We start from the raw sequence: 20,907 nt of genomic DNA, 5'->3' as shown, positions 1-20,907 counted from the left end.
AAGTAAAGTACAGCACAAGCTATGCGAATATGGTTTAATTACAGCCAAACAAACTGCTGGAAGAAACATGAGGTTTCTTGTGTTAAAGTATGACCAACTACACCTTGAACAAATTAGACACAATTATCAAATTTATACCATTTGACAAAACTTGGCAGCCACTTGTTCAAATTAAACAGTTCTTCAGGTTTATTTTCTTTGATATGTTATGGTTTTTTAAATAGCTATAACAGCTATATACTGTATTATCTTGACGTACAATAAGCTTAGGTCAGATAACGTGCCACAAAACAACCAAACAAAACGTTCTAATCTAATTTCTGGCGTGTGAAACAGAACTTTTGCCCGCTTATTCTATATTGGCACTCAAACACAGTCCTCTGTCATAATCGGAATCACTTACAACAACAAAAACTGGCCAATGAAACCAAACACACACGGTCTAATAGTGTTTCAGGCTCAGAGAATCCTCCTTTCCTTCCCTCCTCAAGTATTACAAGAAGTCTGTTCTAAGGTTTTAGTGACCCTCAATACCCTTACAGTAATAATGATCACATAACACTAAAACATGGTCACAGATGCAGAAATGTCGACACATTCTCCGGGTCAGGATGACAAATCATGTTGTCGTGGAGCCATTCCTGCATTAAATCTAGCCTGTCAGTTATTGTCTGTCTCTCGAGTGCGTGCATGCATGACTCTTGAGATAAATTAAACTCAACTGACGCAACAGAAGTGTGCATAAATAGCCTATTGAGAGAGTTTGGCTCTATACAAGCATTCCTGGCACAAAAGTTCACATCTCTCTCCTACTGATTTCCAACCAAGTCTCAGTGAGCAGATGCTGCCATCCCTTTCTCTCTCCCTCTCTTTCTCTCTCTCTGAACAGGAAGGTATTATGAGGCTAATTGCTTTTCAATATTGTGCCGTATCAGAAGCGCTGGAGCTGCCAACTGGAACCAGCCATCGCTAACAAGCTGTAACAAGTGTTAACGACCTTTAACAACGGAACAATGGCAGGACAGAAGCACAGCCCTTCAAATGCCAGGATCTAAGACAAACATGGACACTTTTTGTAGAAAACAGGATATTGGTGGGTGCATATGTGTGAGAGAGAAGTAAAGAATTTAAACAGGAAAGGGAAAAGGAATAAGGAAAAAGGAAGACAGCACTCTACTGACCCTCGTGTCGCTTTGCTTTCTTGGGATAGTTTCCAGGCTGAGGCCAAAAGACAAGACATAGTTTGATTCAAAAGGGCCCTGGGACAAGGATCACTTGTTCAAAGGCAGGAATATGAAGACGTTGGACAGGGAAGACAGATGGTTTGAGAGAAGAAAGAAAGAGGCCATCTAAGTGAAAGTGGAGCAGCCATCTCTGAAAAAGGCTTTGACATTGCTTGGCAGATACACAGGCACCCTTGCCACGGCGGTTTTGCCTCAATTCACACATCCGTTGTGCTTGTCACCAACAGGGTGAAGACTCCAACAGCAATTCACCATTTTATTACACCAGGCTGAGTGGTAAGGTTAACAGTATAGCTTACCTAAACATACAAATTCTGCCCATTGTCTACTCACCCTCATGTCATTCGAAATGTCTTTTTCTGTGAAATGCCAAATAAATATAATATCTAGGTTGCCTTTCCTTACAATGAAAATAGATGGGGGAAAAAACTAAAATGTTTTCATCGTATGCGCTATATTGTTTGTATGCACTATGTAACTTTGTTCAAAAGTTTGGGGTCAGTAAGATTTTTTAAAAGAAAATTCATATTTTGATTCAGCATTAAAGGGGTCATGAACTGGCTTTTTTTTTATACTGTTGTCTGATGTCAACTTATGACGTTTACATTCAAAAACATCATAATGATTAAGTAATAGGCTATTTTCTACCCTGGCCTAGCTCTTGAAACGCTCGGTTTTTATGGGCGTGCCGCATTGAAGAGTTGGAAGTAAACGGCCACTGCTATGATTGGATAACAGTTTTGCATAAAGAGCTTTGGCTCCCTTACACGTGAGGAATTGTTTTGAAAACTTCCAATGTGGAGAAACGGCAACCGTAATGATTCGCAAAATGTCTTTATCAAACAAACACAATAATACACCCACAAGCCAGTACGTGCATCAGCAAACCTTCAAAACTTCCGTGATTGTATTTTTCCTTCAAATTACCAGTCGAGAGTGAACAACGCACATCAAGAAAGGAATGTTATTTCACTATTTAAGATAGTGCGAGCCCTGGCCCATACATGTCCAAGGCAATGAACCAACAACACCTCAAATACAAAGGATACTCCAATCTGTGACAGCGCGGAAGTTGTGTTTAGTTAGACACGTACATAATCAGCAGTAGCTATCAAACGTAACAAGGCAATACTAAAACGTATAAAAAAAACATTTTTACTCATATAATTGTGTTGCATCATTCATGTCCGTTCCAGAAGCCACAGCATAATTTTTTAATCTCATCCAATCTGCAAATTCAGTCTCTTGTTTACAAAAAATCCACAGTGAATGTTTCAATGTTTGAAACATGCCATAAGCTTTATTGCTTGAATGTTTGATCCGGTTTAGCTCCACATAGGCCTATGTTATTAATCTAACATGTCGTGTCATTACATGAGCGAGTCGGGGGGCAGGGCTACAGAATTAGGCACTGCTCTCTGACGTCGCAGGTAAGAACATTCGCTGATTGATCGTTTGATGAGCCAGCTGTCAATAAAAGCTTTTCTTTGACTAACAAGGAAGTTTTCAGCTCTGAAACTTACAGGATATTCTTATATTACCATGACCTTTTATATATCAAAAGCTCAAGGGAAAGTTAATGAATCAAAATTGACTGTAAAGAAATGTATAATGATATTTCAAATAAATACTGTTTTTTTGAACATTCAATTCATCAGAACCCTGAAAAAATGTATAATGGTTTCCAGAAATATATTAAGCAGCTCAACTGTTTTCAGCATTGCTAATAATAAGAAATGTTTCTTGAGCAGCACATCAGCATATATGACCCTGGACTACAAAACCAGTCACAATTTATACATCATCTGAAAGCATAAATAAGCTTTCCATTGATGTATGGTTTGATAGGACTAGTTGAAAAATAGATACAATTATTTGAAAATCTGATACATATTACTACTAATAATACATTTTTTATATATTTACGGTAGGAAATTTACAAAATATCTTTATGGAACATGATCTTTACTTAATATTATAATGATTTTTGGCATAAAAGAAAAATCAATAATTTTGACCCATACAATTATATACCACAAATATACCTGTGCGGATTATGACTGGTTTTGTGGTCCAGGGTCACATATTAGAATGATTTCTGAAGGATCATGTGACACTGAAGACTAGAGTAATGATGCTAAAAATTCAGTGTTGCCATCACACAAATACATTACTTAAAAAAATATTAAAATAGAAAACAGGTCTTTTAAATTGTAATAATATTTTACTTATGTATACTTAATTAAAGCCTTAAATATAAGACATATAACTCCATATACTTAATAGTCAAAACTCAGACTAGGAAAGCAATGACCTTTCAATATACTAGTTTCACTTCTCACTCCTGATGCTAAAATAGAAATCTGGGCTTGAACCTCTTGTGCAGATATGGAGCTCTTTCTCTCTCTGTCCGTGTCAGAATGAAATCTGTTGTCCAGATGTGAGTCTGTTTTCCTGGTAACGCCAAAAAACGCTGGCCTACTGTCAGTGCAAGCACTCCATAATAGTCCTCTTTCAGAGAGGAAACCCTTCCTGCGTGTACTGCTGTGAGAATGACAACATGTCCATCAAATTCATTGTAGAAACAAAGAGGCAGGAAAACCCTTACCCTTTGTGTATGTATGAGTGTGTCTAACTAAAGTGGTATGCAGATCTTACATCTATCACATAAATGTCTACAGATTTTAAGATGTATATATACACTACCATTCAAAAGCCTGGGGACAATAAGATTTGTTGAGAAGAAATTACTACTTTTATTTAGCAAGGACACATTAGATTGATCAAAAGACACAGTAAAGAGAAAGTATAAGACATTTATAATGTTATTAAAATATTTCTGTTTCAATTAAATGCTGGTTTTTTTTCCATTCTTCAAAAAAACCTGAATAAAATGCGTCACGATTCTAAAAATATGAAGCAGCACAACTGACCACAAAACCAGTCATATGGGTCAGATTTAAACATCATATGAAAGCAGAATAATAATAAGCTTTCCATTTATGTATGGTTTGTTAGGATAGGACTATTTAAAAAATAGATACAGCTATTTGAAAATCTGGAATATGAGGGTGCAAAAAAGTCTAAATATTGAGAAAATCGTGTTCAAAGTTATCCAAATGAAGTCCTTAGCAATACATATTACTACTAATAATACATTTTTTATATATATTTACGGTAGTAAATTTACAAAATATCTTCATGGAACATGATCTTTACTTAATATCGTAATGATTTTTGGCATAAAAGAAAAATCTATAATTTTGACATTTTCATACAATGTATTGTTGGCTATTGCCACAAATATACCCGTGCGGATTATGACTGGTTTTGTGGTCCAGGGTCACATATTAGAATGATTTCTGAAGAATCATGTGACACTGCACAAGCAGCACAACTGTTTTCAACATTGATAATAATAAAAAATGTTTCTTAAGCAGCAAATCAGCATATTAGAATGATTTCTGAGGGGTCATGTGACACTGAAGACTGGAGTAATGATGCTGGAAATTCAACTTTGCCACCACAAGAATAAACTACATTTTAGCTATATTAAAATAGAAAGCAGTTATTTTAAATTGTATATATATATATATATATAAAAAATTAACAATAATATCCCATTTGTAGATGAAATTGGAGATGGAGGTTTGAGTCTGGTCTGTGAAATGTCTCTATCCTATCTCCCCCTCTCTCTATTTCATGATGCTGTCTACCATCTACAAAGCCAAAAATAAACAGCAAGGTTTTTTGGGGGGATGATCTAAAGTAAACTCTTTAAGGTCAAACACAAGTAAACACGCAAGACCGGGAAGCACTGTTTCACCCTCTTATATAACTTTTCAATTATTTCTAAATAGGCCTATTTTGTCTATATCCACATCCGAGTGTGTGTAATCGGTCCTACTTGACCCGCTTCCCACAGCTCTTACTGGCTTACATCCGTTACACTCACCCCCCTAAACCTCACTCCCATCCAGGTCAATGGTACCAAATGTAACTGGTCCTACGCTACCCGCTTCAAGCATGATTTGAACCGGGTTCTCTGGCGTGGGAGGCGCACACGCTAACAAGGACACTAAAGATCGCAGCCGCTAGCGTCAGTCACTAATGCACCTCTTGAGTTCAGGAGAGTGAGGTTTACACACACAGCTCTTACTGGCCTACGTCTGTTACACTCACCCCCCTAAACCTCACTGCTCATTCCCATTTAGGTCACGGCACCAAATGCCACCAGTCCTACTCGACCCGCTCCGAGCGGGGTAGGAACTGGGGTCTCTGGCGTGGGAGGCGGGGTGTGCTAACAAGGACACTAAAGCCGCTAGCGTCAGTTGCAGATGCCTCTTGTTTACACTCATAGCTCTTACTGGCCTTTACATGTGCTTGTGTGACTTTCCACATGTAAAGGTCATGATTTATCTGGTAAAATGAAACAGTCTTTCCCTATAAAATTAGGGATTGTGTGTGTGTTTGTACCTGTATCCACTCCCGAGCAGAATCCTCTGATGGCGTCCAGCCGTTTTCGTGGTAATTCAGTCTGGAGCGCAGTGGAGACCAGCTGGGATTATACTGCGATGATGCAGTTATCATGTCTTCTGTGATTTCACCGCTTTCCATCCCTAAAGGAGACATGCAATCACCTACACACACACACACACACATACACACATAAAGATGTATTGTGAGCAGCGGTGTCATGTTATTGCAGTAATAAACAGCACAAATGGCATTATCATAATTTTTTTTTTAGACTTTTGAGGATATTTGAAGTAGACCTCACTATCTGACAGGCTCATAAATCTGCTTTGTTTTAAACCTGAATGATACTGAAAAGTTCAGAAATGAATCTGAAAGTTTAGGTTTAATAAATAGGATTTTATTAGTAAATATCAGTGTCTGTCTATGTGTGTGTGTGTGTGTGTGTGTGCCTGTGTGAGGGAGGGAGAGTCAGATTTGCTCTCTTCTCACAATAGGAAGTTAATATTAGCCTTTCATGTTTGGCCTCAGATGTAGTGACCCATGTGACCCTTCTGTCCTGTGTGGCCGTGAGATGAAGATGAATTATAAACTGACAACCTCTTTGCACTTTATTAAACTGAACTGAAAGCACACACATACACAGTTTTGTGAAGTGAATCTGAGCTGGGTTCAGGTCTCAAAGGATCATGGGTGTTTCTTCAGTGCCATCAAGCACATTATTGCCACATTATTGCTAACAGTCTCAGTTAGTGTGTGACTCTCAGAAAACATGATAGATGGGTTTAATAAAAGCCCCAGACTGAGTGAGCTGTATATCAGCAGTTCTCCTTTCATTCTAATCTTTACATTGACCAGAGACAAACATAAAACACTATATAAAAATATAAAAAATAAAAACTGCAATGTGTCTGCAACATAATCTGGGCTTTTACACAACACAGCAAGGTAATAAATACAATTTAACTTCTAACTACATTTCCCAATTTTTTTATTATTTGAAATTAAATGAAAGATTTCATATTAAATGTAATTCTCCTTTAAAAATCGGAGTCGAGATCTTTTCTTTCCAATATTGTGACGTATATTTGAGTGAAACGGCTTCTCATTTTTCTCTACAAAAAAACGTAGGACGGGATTTGAATTTGTCCATCGGGAATTAATTGGATGGTCTGATGGTTGCTGTGATATCATGCGAGTGCCCTCAAGCCAGTAAACACATCATCAGAGGAGAGAAGAGAATAGATGTCACTGCAAGAGGGAAAGTAAGTTATTTTGACTAAATATTATGAGGACACATGAATTTAAAAAAAAATCTGACAAATCATTTATAATAAATACTGCAATATTCCATAAAAACAAGAATTGTCCATTTTGATTTCATGGTGACTTTATTTGAGATATTGCACTCCCAGGTTCTTCACCAGTTCTTTGACTAAGGTGCTATATAGCACCTCTGAAGAACCGCTGAAGAACCACTGAAGCACCAAATTGGTGCTATATAGCACTAAAAAAGATTCCCCTATGATTACGAGCCAAGAACCATTTTTGGTGCCATATAGCCATATAGAACCTTTTTTTTTTTGAGTGTTGACGTTCAAGAACCAAAGAGACCATCATTTGTGCTCCAAAGATGAACTAAAGTCTTACAGGTTTGGAACGACATGAGGGTGAGTAATTAATGACATAATTTTCATTTTTGGGTGAACTATCCCTTTAAAGTGGTTCAGTGTCTTACTTTTCCCATTAAGCAATGCAAATTAGTCTTACTGAAGACAACTTAAGCTTACTGTATGAAACAGGCTTTCCTCAGTGACTCAAAGCCCTGAAACTAATCTGCAAAAACAACTTTCACTAAAGTGCAGTCCCATTAGTGAAATTTCACAGGCAAAAAGGGTCTATTGTCTAATGTCAGTAGTGTAGCGATGTATGAAGCAGAACCCACAAAGAAGTCACTTTCAAACCAAGCAGCTTTCTTTTGGTCAACGCCACAAATTCACTTGACCCCGTCGCGAAATATTTCACCCTCACATGACATTCCCGATCATGTGGATTCCTATCGAAATGCCTGGATTTCACTCTCACTGGTAAATGTGACCACACTTTAACATGTAATACTGAACCCGACAGCAAATTCACAATGCTTTGTTTTGTCACTTGCAAAGAATCATAACAGAGGTCACTTATATAGAGAAGCCTTATAAGCACAGTTTTAAAAGCAGTGTTTAATCAGAGAGAGGTGGGGAAAAAGCAGTCCAAGAGATCTTGACAAACAAAAAGAATAGAAAAATTATTTATAAAATGTACAAAATCATTTTAGACTAAAGGGGCCTCATTTATAAAATGTTGCGTAGAAACCGCCCTACATTTGATCTTACGATTATTTCCAAATGTGCCTAAGTGCGATTCAAAGAACTAATGTACGCACAAAAAACATGCGTATACCTCTCTTCCAGATGTGAAATTTATAAATTGCAGATGATCTTGAAACTGTACACAGCTGTATGGCTTCACTTTGTAAACGCCCCTTAATTAATGTCATTAACAGCCTCAGCCAACATCCAAATCCTTTACTTGAGAATCACGAGCGACAAGAATTGCTTAGATTTCCAAATACCTGCAGTTCTCCGACTCTCTGCCACAAAGAAAAGCCTGCTTAGACCCTGGTGTAGTGCTAAGTGCTTTTATAAATATGGACGCTGGCGTGGAATTTAGTGTACGCACACTCAAAGATCAAATCTGTGTGCATGTTTTATAAATGAGGCACAAGTTCTCACACTAACCTTGGTGCTGCTGAGATGGATCTGAGCTGGTTCGGATGCTGTAATTTGCTGAAAACCCCTCCTTGGTGATGGCATTGTCTGTGTGGATGGTGAGAGACAGAATGCCGGTGTACGAGATCACACGACTTGGCGGTCTGGAACCACAGTATCGACCAATATGAGGCCCCACTGAGAGAGAGAGAGAGAGAGAGAGAGAGAGAGAGAGAGAGAGAGAGAGAGAGAAAGAAAGAGATTTAAGCTATTCAATTCACAACTCAAATAAAAAACTCTGCCTTTCATCATGCAGTACAATTCTAATAACCATAAGAGCTACAATGGTTGAGTTTTATGTGTGTATGTTTATGTGTGTCTGTCTTTGGCTACTCTGTTCTCTGTTAAGCCTTTCCTCCACCTCTAAAGGTCCCGAAATACTTCAAGCGAAATTAAAGAACAAACTGGTGTGACATTATTATTATCAGGCTAAAACAAAGTTTGTTTGGGAGTTCAAAAAAGCTCCGCCTTTTTTATGTGGAAATCTTCTCTGGTTCATTTCTTCTGTTCAGTCAGTCGAGGTCAGACATGCACAAATAAAAACATAAACACAATAGAGAGCTGCTTTATACTAGAAATTGAAGTTGTAATTCTAACTGAACGAGACACTGACGCTATAGGCCCTATTTTAACGATCTGAGCACATTGTCTGCAGCGCAGGTGCACTTAGGGCCTGTCTAAATCCATTTTTTCCAGTTTAACAATGGAAAAAACAGTCATGGTCCAAAAGGGTTGTACCTAGTCTCTTAATGAGTCATGGGTGTATATTTTTTGGCATAACGTGCAATAAACCAACCAGAGTATCATCTCATTCCCTATAAAATCCAGTTGCGCTTACACCATGGCGGATTCGCTATTTACATGGTGGAATTTGCGTGTGGAAAGACTGAACGCTTCTCCAGAGAGGAATCCTTTTATTTTTAATCCCTGTCCCTGTGTGTGTAATAAGCAGTGTGTATGCGCATTGTGCACCCGCCTATAGGCGCATATTATTAAAGCACCCTTTAAATAACACAAAAATACTGCACTATTGACTTTAGTGCTATAAAAAATAAACGTGGCGTGACACGAGCACTGACTGCAAAGCTCGTGCAAACATCCACATCGCTATGATCAAATGCTGTCTTAAATGCTGCTGTTTTCTCATTACTGTCATTTTTGTTGTTTGTTTATTTTGCTATTGAGAGGAAAGTGCAGCACATATTTACATATTCATCTAAACTTCGCTCTAAGCAGTGCGTGCTGCATCGGGATGTTCGCTAACAGTTATGGCTACAAAGGTATTTCGAATTTATTTTTACCCCTAAGCGGAAAACGGAAAAGAACTTTGCAGTGAGTATATTGGGCCCTTAAGATTTTTAAAACTTTCTGCTGCTCTCAGCATGAAGTCAGCACTGTTTTTACCCTTAAGTTTACCCTTATTTCTTTTCCGTCTCTACCTGTAGGATATCCATCCCATATCTCCAGATAGTCAAATCTGCAGACGGCCCCCATAGGTGCAGATGGGTCCGATTCCATGTCAAATCTCTGGAAGTCCAAAACGATCTCTGCCATCTTGGGCGCAAAGATGATGAAGGTGCACTCCAGGTTGTTTGGATAATTATCAGGGAATCCAGGGGTTTGGAACACTCCGTGTGGTTCAGTGAAGTTTCTGGAACATTCAGTACCTGCACAAAATGCAAAGTATCACTGAACCACCACAGGAACTAAACAGTATATGTCAGAGAATATAGTCATTTGCATGCACTCTACATGCTCGAATGGCATTTTAAGACATTACAAGATAATCAATATTTTGATTAAAAGACCCTCTTTGTCTTTGTGTGTGAGCATGTGCATTATAAGATCTTTGACTGTGTGTATGTGTGTTTTCTGGTACCTGTGCGGTGTATTTCATAGCGGATGCTGAATCCGGCTCCTGAGCTTTCATAGTCGGAGGTGAATTTGATGAGTAAAGAGTTTCCACTAGAGATAATCGGAGATGGAGCAATTTTGCCGCAGAATCTCCCAGGAGAGGAAGCGTTCTCATCCACACCATCAAACACCTGTACAAAATCGTACCTGCACACACACACAAACACACACACATTACTGAAAAAACTGTGGTTATGTGTTCTGTAATACTTTGTAAACAGTGAGTGTAAAAAGTGTTGTTTTGTTCAGTTATGGGCAATATAATATGATATGATATGATACGATATATGATATAATATGATATGCGATATTCATGTTCTTGTTATACACTGATATAATGTGCATAAATATAAAAATACATAATACTACACAGTTATTTATGTTTTTGTATTTAAAGGCCATAATGCATTAAAACACACCATATGTCATATTTATATAATATTATATTCTTCATTTGACAATGAATGCATATTATAATGAATTATGAATAACTTTGAAATGCCTTTTATTATATATACGCTTATACTGGAAACTCTGACAACATCCCCCTCCCCCTGGTTTCATCCTAGATTAACTTTTGCATGACTCATTTAGATTCATTTCGATGACTCCTACAGCATCAGCTCCAACAAAACCACCCGAAATATGAGGCATTTCCTGCTGACCTGACACTGGTTTTACACACAACTCCCCCTCGGAGTACATTCATGCTCTCTTGCTCTCCTGTAACCCAAGACACTGACGGTCAGTGTGATCTCTGACCTCTCACCACGACTCGACCCTCTGTGCGAGCCGAAGCGTGCTTCCTGCCATTCAGATAGATCGCTCCCATCCATGGACTCAAGTTAAGACTGATGATCTGGATAATTTAATGAATTATAAACTTTATAGCAGGAACCCGGGTGTCTCAGCTTCTTAAAGAAATATATATTTTTCTAAGCTTCCAAAAAAATACCTGAAGAAATATGTTAATTAAATTATTTTAATTAACATTATTTAATACTGAAAATGTAAAAAAATAGAATCAGAATAAAACATTTTAAAAGATAATTGCAACATTTTATCTCACAGAGTTCTGAAGTAAGAATTGCGAGATCTATATAAACGCGCAATTGCGAGTTATAAAGTCAGAATTGCTAGATATAGTCAGAATTGTGGTAATAAAGTCTTTCTTCACAATTGCGAGTTTATATCTAGCAATTCTGACTTTATATCTCACATGTCTGAATTGTGAGATATAAAGTCCGAATTGCGAGATATAACATCAGAATTGTGAGATATAAAGTCAGAATTGCGAGATATAAAGTCAGAATTGCGAGATATAACATCAGAATTGTGAGATATAAAGTCAGAATTGCGAGTTATAAAGTCAGAATTGCGAGATATAGTCAGAATTGCGAGATATAAAGACAGAATTGCGAGATATAAAGACAGAATTGCGAGATATAAAGTCAGAATTGCGAGATATAAAGTCAAAATTTGCGAGATATAAAGACAAAATTGCGAAATATAAAGTCAGAATTGTGAGTTATAAAGTCAGAATTGCGAGATATAAAGTCAGAATTGCGAGATATAAAGTCAGAATTGCGAGATATAAAGACAGAATTACGAGATATAAAGTCAGAATTGCGAGATATAAAGTAAGAATTGAGAGGTATAAAGTCAAAATTTGCGAGATATAAAGACAAAATTGCGAAATATAAAGTCAGAATTGTGAGTTATAAAGTCAGAATTGCGAGATATAAAGTCAGAATTGCGAGATATAAAGTCAGATTTGCGAGATATAAAGACAGAATTACGAGATATAAAGTCAGAATTGCGAGATATAAAGTAAGAATTGAGAGGTATAAAGTCAGAATTGCGAGATATAAAGTCAGAATTGCGAGATATAAAAACAGAATTGCGAGATATAAAGTCAGAATTGCGAGATATAAAGTCAAAATTTGCAAGATATAAAGACAAAATTGCGAAATATAAAGTCAGAATTGTGAGTTATAAAGTCAGAATTGCGAGATATAAAGTCAGAATTGCGAGATATAAAGACAGAATTACGAGATATAAAGTCAGAATTGCGAGATATAAAGTAAGAATTGAGAGGTATAAAGTCAGAATTGCGAGATATAACGTCAGAATTGCGAGATATAAAAACAGAATTGCGAGATATAAAGTCAGAATTGCGAGTTATAAAGTCAGAATTGCGAGATATAGTCAGAATTGCGAGATATAAAGACAGAATTGCGAGATATAAAGTCTGAATTGCGAGATATAAAGTCTGAATTGCGAGATATAAAGTCAAAATTTGCGAGATATAAAGACAAAATTGCGAAATATAAAGTCAGAATTGTGAGTTATAAAGTCAGAATTGCGAGATAGAAAGTCAGAATTGCGAGATATAAAAACAGAATTGCGAGATATAAAGACAGAATTACGAGATATAAAGTCAGAATTGCGAGATATAAAGACAGAATTACGAGATATAAAGTCAGAATTGCGAGATATAAAGTCTGAATTGCGAGATATAAAGTCAAAATTTGCGAGATATAAAGACAAAATTGCGAAATATAAAGTCAGAATTGTGAGTTATAAAGTCAGAATTGCGAGATAGAAAGTCAGAATTGCGAGATATAAAAACAGAATTGCGAGATATAAAGACAGAATTACGAGATATAAAGTCAGAATTGCGAGATATAAAGACAGAATTACGAGATATAAAGTCAGAATTGCGAGATATAAAGTAAGAATTGAGAGGTATAAAGTCATAATTGCGAGATATAAAGTCAGAATTGCGAGATATAAAAACAGAATTGCGAGATATAAAGTCAGAATTGCGAGATATAAAGTCAAAATTGCGAGATATAAAGACAGAATTGCGAGTTATAAAGTCAGAATTGCGCAATATATTGCAGTTACCTTTGTATTTTTTTATTCTGTGGCGGAAACAAGCTTCCATAATGAATCGCATCTAACATAAAAGTTTGTTAATATATAATTTATGTGTGTATATAGAGTATATATATATATGTATGTGGAATTGTGTATAAAAAACATAAAAGTATATAAGTTAGAATCGAATAAATCGATTTGACTGAACGAAATTTAATACAGAATTTTTTGACTATTTATTGCGTTAAAACAGGAGCCAGTAAGTTTATGCCTGTTTTTGATCAATTGAATGAGAGTTCAGTTCGGCAGGGTGTTTTATCGGATAAGAGAGCAAGAAACAGTGATTACAACAGATCTACCCACTTTCTACAGAGACAAAAACTCAGAAACACAATGTCTGAAACAAAATATCCAGCTATTGAGCAAGACACACAGGAGGATGTGAAAGCTGCTGATATAGTGACTTATTGAGAGTAAAATAAACCAACAATGAAACTGTCAGGAACAATGGTTTGGTTCTGGAGGCTTGCAGCTGATTCAGTCCTCTCATAAATGAGAATGGAGAGAGAGGAACATGATAAAGTGTGATAGAGGTGGCAATAATACGGAATAAAACATAACTCATCATAACATAAAGTCATTCAAATCATGACAATAAAATGGCGAATGCTTCTAGTGTGTTGACGGTAGCTGCTATGTGGTCATTAGGGTGTAGTTTTTTAACACATCCTATGCGGTTGCTGTAGTAGCTATAGGGTGTTCTGAGTGTTTTTAGCACATTGCCAGGATGGTATCATTCATAGCACCAATAGTGCAATGCAAGTTACATGCCAAAGACTTAAGAGTTAGTAGTTTGTTTAAATCTCTAACACTACTTATGAGTAATAGTAATAGTGATGCTTGCCTTAGCAATAATGTGTGTGTGTGTGTGTGTGTGTGTGTGTGTGTGTGTGTGTGTGTGTGTGAAAGAGAGTGTGTTAGGAAGGGCTGTTAAGAAGGAGGAGAGAGAAACAGAGTGTCATTAATGATTAATATGTGCAGAATTATTAAAGCATTCCCACACAACAAAGCCATTAATGATGAACATTATTTCAACTCTGCAAGTGTGTGTGTAGAGAGACTGGGAGGAATCAATCCTCATGAATGCTGCAGGAAACTACTTGTGTTTTCTCTCCTGGAACACACATCATAAAACGACAAGCAAAACCGAAATGAAAAACTGCATCTCTGTTTCTACGAGGTCTATGAATGACATAGATGCGTGTTTGTATGTGTATATGTGTGTGTTGTGCCACAGGAACATATGTGACTGATTTCACACTAATTACATTAGTGTCTTGGGCCAGAGGCATTTGTAGGACCATCTCCAACGACCCCTCAGATAAGACAAGAATGCTCTAGAAACACACTGATCCTTTAAGACACCAGATAAAGCGAGTGTATACTACAACTCATGTAAACAAATCACACTAGCCGAGCTAAATAAACGTTCACATTACACAAAAAACGAACTATAACAGCAAGACTCCACGCTCCTGAACCTGATACCTGAACATGTGAACGCTAGGCATGGATGTGCTCCCGTCTGTTTGGTTCTTCATTATACAGTTTTTATGTCCAGAGAGAACATATGGAGCTCTATCAATGAGTACCTAAGAGAAATATTCTGTACATTAATGCTGCATTCATACCATGGGAATTACTATAATTATAAGATGACAACTTGGACATCCTCGGGCTCAGATATAATTTGTTTCCATGGCAACGCTCATAACGCCAAAATTGTCCATGTGCAGCTTTGTTGTTGATGACAGCAAAATAATTAAGCGCTCCTTTAATTCATCATTAAGAATAAAGAAAGCGCACTAGGTAACACCGGCTAAAATGGCATATCATATATGTAGTGCTAAATAACTACATTCAAAAACTGAAGCCACTAGCATCTTTTTTTTTTCATCGCAATCATCAATTCTGAGGTACAACTTTTGATTATAAGTTCAATGAAGACAGGAATGGTCAGAAACTGTTAATGCGGCATCTCAAACATTCTCATAGACGCATGAACCAGCTCTGCTTTGAAATAAAAGGCTGTTAGATTGTCCGATATGTTTGTTCTCTGCGGTGCAGCGCAGGAAGGAATGAATACCGTGTTTCGCCGTGGTCTCTTGGGTTTTTTTCCGCAGGTTTCTTTTAATAATGTTCACCATAAACTCTGCAGTTTTGCCACAGCTAAAAAACTGAAGCCAGTCCAAAAACAACACAGCAGCATCTGGTCCAAGTTAAAGGGAAGTTCTGATTAACCTCCCTGTTCTGAGACTCACACTCATTGTAGTCTGTCCAAAACACAGCAGACATTCCACAGCATGCATTGACAGTCACACTCTTAATGTTGGCATCTGGCTTTAGTATTTTGAAACAGAACTTTTAAGCCCGCTGAATGTTTCTGAATGGGCGGGAAAGTTCTGGAACTCCTTGGAAATACCAGTAACCAATGCCCAGGGTGAGCAGCATGGTTGTTTTGAACAGTCTTGATGAATTGTCCATCTGTCCAAATTGCAGAGATGTATGTCTATATCTATGTCTCTCTTCCTGGCAGGTTTTTGTGTTTCTTGTAAAGCGTGGACGCTTTCAGAGATCTCTGTTACGAGCTTGATAAACATCTGCTGCTGGAATCTTGCACATTTATAATCCAAAACAAACACATCAGGTGTGATTGAAAATGTGGTTTATTTCTGACATGCTAAAAAATCAGTCGCTAAAATCCAACACCAAATTTGATGACCTCCAGAGGACAGTTTATGTTACGAATGATGATTCAGCCTGATTCATCATAGAAAACGATTTAGATTCTTGTCTTTATATACAGGAGTTTTGATTGTATTTATTTATTTTACGTTTCTTAAACGAGGGATGGGTTTTAACCAAAAAAATACTAGAATACTGCTTACATTCTCGAAGAAATAGTTCACACAAAAAATGCATTTTACTCTCATATCGTTCAAAAGCAGAATGACTTTTTTCTGTGCAACACAAATGAACATTTTTTTCCCTTCCATACAATGAAAGTCAATTTGGTTCAAAGTTGATTTGGATGCGAATGATTTTCATTATAGAGACAAAAATAGCTCTTCAAAATATATTATTTTGTGTTCCACAGACAAAAGAAAGTTTTGAAACAACATACGGTGGAGTACATTTGGTTTGGTGAACTTTCCCTTTAAACTTTTGCAGTCTGATCAAATATTTTTAATGCTGGATATAGAAGAATTTGAGTGCATTGTGTTATGCGATACAGTTTTTATGTGCAATTTAAAGTAGTAGGACAATCTGATATCCTATTCATTCAATTTGCATACATGTATAGTATACGTAGGGGAGCGCGGGACACAACCTAACGCGGGGTTAGTTGTAACACACATGGTTTAAAACTTTCCACACATGCCAGGATGACGAAACTAAGTGTATTTACTAGTTGCCATATCAACATTATTTAGAGAAAAAATTGCACCAAAATTTAAAAATCTGAACATTTATTTAACCATAGAAAAGGTCAATTCCTTACTTAAGTTTATTTTTCATCTCTGTTTTTTGTGTTTATTTAAAATAAGACAAATCGGATATTATTTCAATCTTATACCTGTTATTTATCAGTTGAGATAGTTCTTTAATGCTGATCTAACCAGCAAAAGAGACGAGTCGGGGTTAAATCCCAGTTGTGCAGGTGGGGTGCGTTGTAACGCAGCGTTACAATGAGCCCCTATTAAAAATATGCTATTATATTATATACTTTAATTAATTATTTTGAGAAACCATGAGAAAAGGGTGAATAAAGATTGAGAGTCAATGTTAAGAAATTATTATTATTATGTTTTTAACTATGCTGTATATATGTATTTAACGATATGTTTGTTGTCAAATACATTTTTTTAATGATTAAAAAATGCCATTCTTTTATTTTAAAAAGTTAATAATTGTATTTTATTGACAAAATATTTTAGTTTGTCTTGGATATATTTTTTTATTATATCAGATAACATCTTTAAGCTATATGCTCATGTTACATTGTGTCCCTCACATGTTACAATGTACCCCACCTACGGGGCATGTTGTCACATTTCCCTTCCATTCTTTCGGGGAAAATCAAGAAAAGAGTATACACTGTATTAATGAAACAAAACCACATAATTGTACTAGACGTGTGAAATTAATGTGGGAAAAAATGAATACTCTGAACCCCAAGTGGATTTACACAAACTAAGACAGTCAAAAAGCGTTAGGTTGTGCCCCGCTCTCCCCTACTGCACACTTCAAAATAGTATGCATAGTATGGTAGCATGGCATTCCCCCCACATTGTTTTTTCATGTTTTATGGGAACTTTCCATAGATGTAATGATACAAACTGTACATTCTATCCCCTACACTAACCCTACCCTTAAACCTACCCATCACAGAAAACATTTTTACATAAAAAAAAACAAAAAAACAACCCTAACATGATTTATAAGCGGTTTTCCTCATGGGGACCAAAAAAAGTCTCCACATGAACAAGGATTTTGGATATTGCCATCTTTGTGGGGAAATTTTGTCTTCATAACGTAGGGTTTACCGGGACACACACACACACACACACAGAGAGACTAAAGAAGATGAACTGAAAGAGAAAGGGATGGTCATGGTCTTTCTGTTGCTCTTTCATGCCCCCTCAGGGTCCCACAGCAGGACATTCAGCCTAAGGGCCTTTTCATTGGTCCCCTGGCACTGAAATCCAACCCAATAGTAAAGCCAAGTCTGTGTGACTGACAGCTGCTGATTTACGCCCCATTTACGAGCTGTTTAAAATTACAGAGAGAGTCATCAAATCCATCTCATTTATGAGATTTAGTCCACACAAAGCCTTGCGACTGTTTGAGTGCTGATGCTGTTAACTAAACCACTGAAATGCGCCACAAGGCAATAACAAGCTCCAACCTCACTATCATTTAATGTCATTGTCTGTCAGCCTCCTCGTTAAGAAAACAATCAGCTTAATTACTCATGTGATGCTGGAAGCCTCATCAAACTGATGAAAATCAAACCATAAACAGAGCCTTCTCAGATCATATGTGCCTTTCACATTTGACTCTTCGCATTCTTCTCATTCTGGGAGATTTCCTCTTGGGAAAACCATCCCCCCCTTTTTTTTTTCTCGGGACAAACATCCCTCTGAGTGATAAATGCAGATCCATTATCACAGCCTGGGATGTTTTCTTCTTAAACAGATCTAGTTCACCTCCTAAATTTAGCTTCATAAATCTGAAATATTTCATTTACAACCAACAGGTGGCACACCTCATGATCTGAGCGCCAAACTGATCTGCTTTGAAACCAGGTAGATGTTTTGTGATACCAGAGGGAGTAGAAGTAGAAAGAAGACCACTTGTATAATGAACTGGAGAAATGGCTAAGCTGTAGGAACGCAAGTTCTGGCTTCCCGTTAAATTAATCAATGCCTAATCCAGACTTCCCCAATTCAAGTCAGTAGAAGCTAAACGCCAAGAGAATAGCTCACAAACAATCTGAAATCTATTTATGATGCCATGTTTTCCTCCAGGACAGGAAGGTTGGTTAGACTTACTTGCATTCCCGACTTTCCAGGTCAAAATGCGGATTGAAGTTGATGAGGATCTTCTGCTGTGGATCAGGCGCCTGGATCAGCCAGGTGCATTGCTGGTTCACCGAGTATCCAGTCGGGTAACCGGGAGAGGTCACATACCCCGCCTTGGAGATAGTGATTTTCCCACCGCAGGGACTTTCTAAAAACCAGAGTTGCACATTTATCATTTTAACATCTTAATTTAACTCAGTGTGTCATAACTAAAAACCAGTCATACTGTACATCACATGCATCTCATACACTAGCCTACAGATAACTCGTGACAAACCACACAAAGGTAACACGACACCCATAATGTCACACACAGCGCGCTCTGATCTTACAATCTGTACGACAGACGATTGAACAGATCAGAGGATCGATTAAGCGTCGTGAAATCGATCAATGTATCCGAGCTGAACACAACAGGGACTAATAAGGGTCACTGACTGTATATGGGTGTGTAGACGTGGTGGGCAGATATGCCACTGTGTCTGGGTGTTTGAGTCTGATAACACACACCCAACTCGAACAAGCACAACACACACAAACATAAAAAGACTGCATACAGACAGAGCATCTTTCGTCCAAGCGGTGCCATTAATTTAGCCTACTAGCTACTTGTTTTACATATTAGCCTACCAAATAAATAGCCTAAATAAACACACATACATGAAAAATGAAAATAAAAACACACAAATTAAGTCAATTTAGTAGCCTACAAACAAAACCAACAGATAAACGAATAAACAAGAAATGCATAGGCTACGAAATATCAAAATTAACTGGTTTTATTCATAAAGTAATATTATTAATATCACTAAATAAATCGTTCCCTTAGTTTAAACCAATGGAATTTTAAGGGGCAGATCAAATAGATCCTTATGTTAACAAACTGTACATTTTCACTTTTTACAGTGGTTTGAACTTGTTCTTTTTTTTGCAGGCTAGTGCGTAACGAATGATTTCTCCCTTCATCAAATACGGGTTCTACTTGTTTGCCTTCTGAAACAGCAGCCCTACAGGTGAGCATCAATAACAAACGACAGAAATAAGCGTAACAGAGCTCTCCGGTGCGCAGAGAACCCGTGTCGAGCCGACACACAACACACCACAATATCCAACTCACCCGTTAGAGCGCGAGCCACGGACAATCCCGTTAGAAACACACAGAGCAAACGCCAGTACATCCTCAAAGAAATCTTTTCAGTTATATCCTCAGAATTAATGTAATAATTATTTCTGGATCCACGCGGTAGTTTGGAAGCTGGAGAAAGATCCTGTCACTCGGACCCAGGGAACCGGCGTCTCCTCTTCTACGAGGTGAAGAAGAAAGTCACAGCATTGAAAAGCGGGGGATTCTCGCACAGTCAGTGCTGTCGCTGCTTGAATTTCATAATCCAAAGTCTAGAGAGGTTTGACAGCGCGTCCTCGGCTCGTTGGCAACGGGCTGTGGGCGCTTCTGCGGGCGCGCGGTCGGGTCACTCCCTTGAAGGACTGATTTCCGTCCTCTCTCTCTGTCGCGCGTAGACGGGCACTGGTTGGTATATTTAGCAGGTTCTCACTGGTGTGAAGGTGTCAGCATCCGATCTGGAGACTGTGGGTGTCAAAACTCTCGCAGCACTGGTTGCTCCCTCCTCCTTGAGAGAGAATGGGCAGGACTGGAAACGAGCAAACCCTCTAACCCCTTCCAGGCAGAGACGCGATGTCTTTCTGCCAACCAGACACGGAGACTGTGGGCCAAACCAAAGAGACTTTGCACTCATCTGCGTGGGAGCGCAGTCCTGAAGAAAGATGTCTCTCAATGCATGCGAATTATGAGGGGGTGTGGTACCCCTAATAACGCCTAGACCCCCTAAAACCCCTTAAATGTTTTTATTCTTTTTGTAAATATATATTTATACGTTTTATCAGCGCTCCCAAACAACGTTTCAGTTACCACAA

The 20,907-nt window shown here is 37.7% G+C and overlaps 1 protein-coding gene across 1 annotated transcript in view; it reads right to left on the bottom strand.

Annotated features, from left to right (window-relative positions):
* Positions 1-20,606, bottom strand: part of LOC307127556 (neuropilin-1a-like) — a 34,869-nt gene extending 14,263 nt beyond the window's left edge. The window contains exons 1-6 of the mRNA XM_079818849.1: positions 20,093-20,606; positions 18,946-19,123; positions 10,413-10,594; positions 9,973-10,200; positions 8,504-8,671; positions 5,721-5,884 (exon numbers count right to left, since the gene is read on the bottom strand). Coding sequence (XP_079674975.1) covers positions 5,721-5,884; positions 8,504-8,671; positions 9,973-10,200; positions 10,413-10,594; positions 18,946-19,123; positions 20,093-20,153 — 981 coding nt within the window. The 5' untranslated portion in view covers positions 20,154-20,606. The remainder of the gene's footprint in view (positions 1-5,720; positions 5,885-8,503; positions 8,672-9,972; positions 10,201-10,412; positions 10,595-18,945; positions 19,124-20,092) is intronic.
* Positions 20,607-20,907: the final 301 nt, after the last annotated feature.

Source organism: Gobio gobio (assembly GCF_949357685.1).
Source record: "Gobio gobio genome assembly, chromosome: 6".
Lineage (NCBI taxonomy): Eukaryota > Metazoa > Chordata > Actinopteri > Cypriniformes > Gobionidae > Gobio > Gobio gobio.
This window is presented reverse-complemented; position numbering and strand designations above follow the sequence as displayed.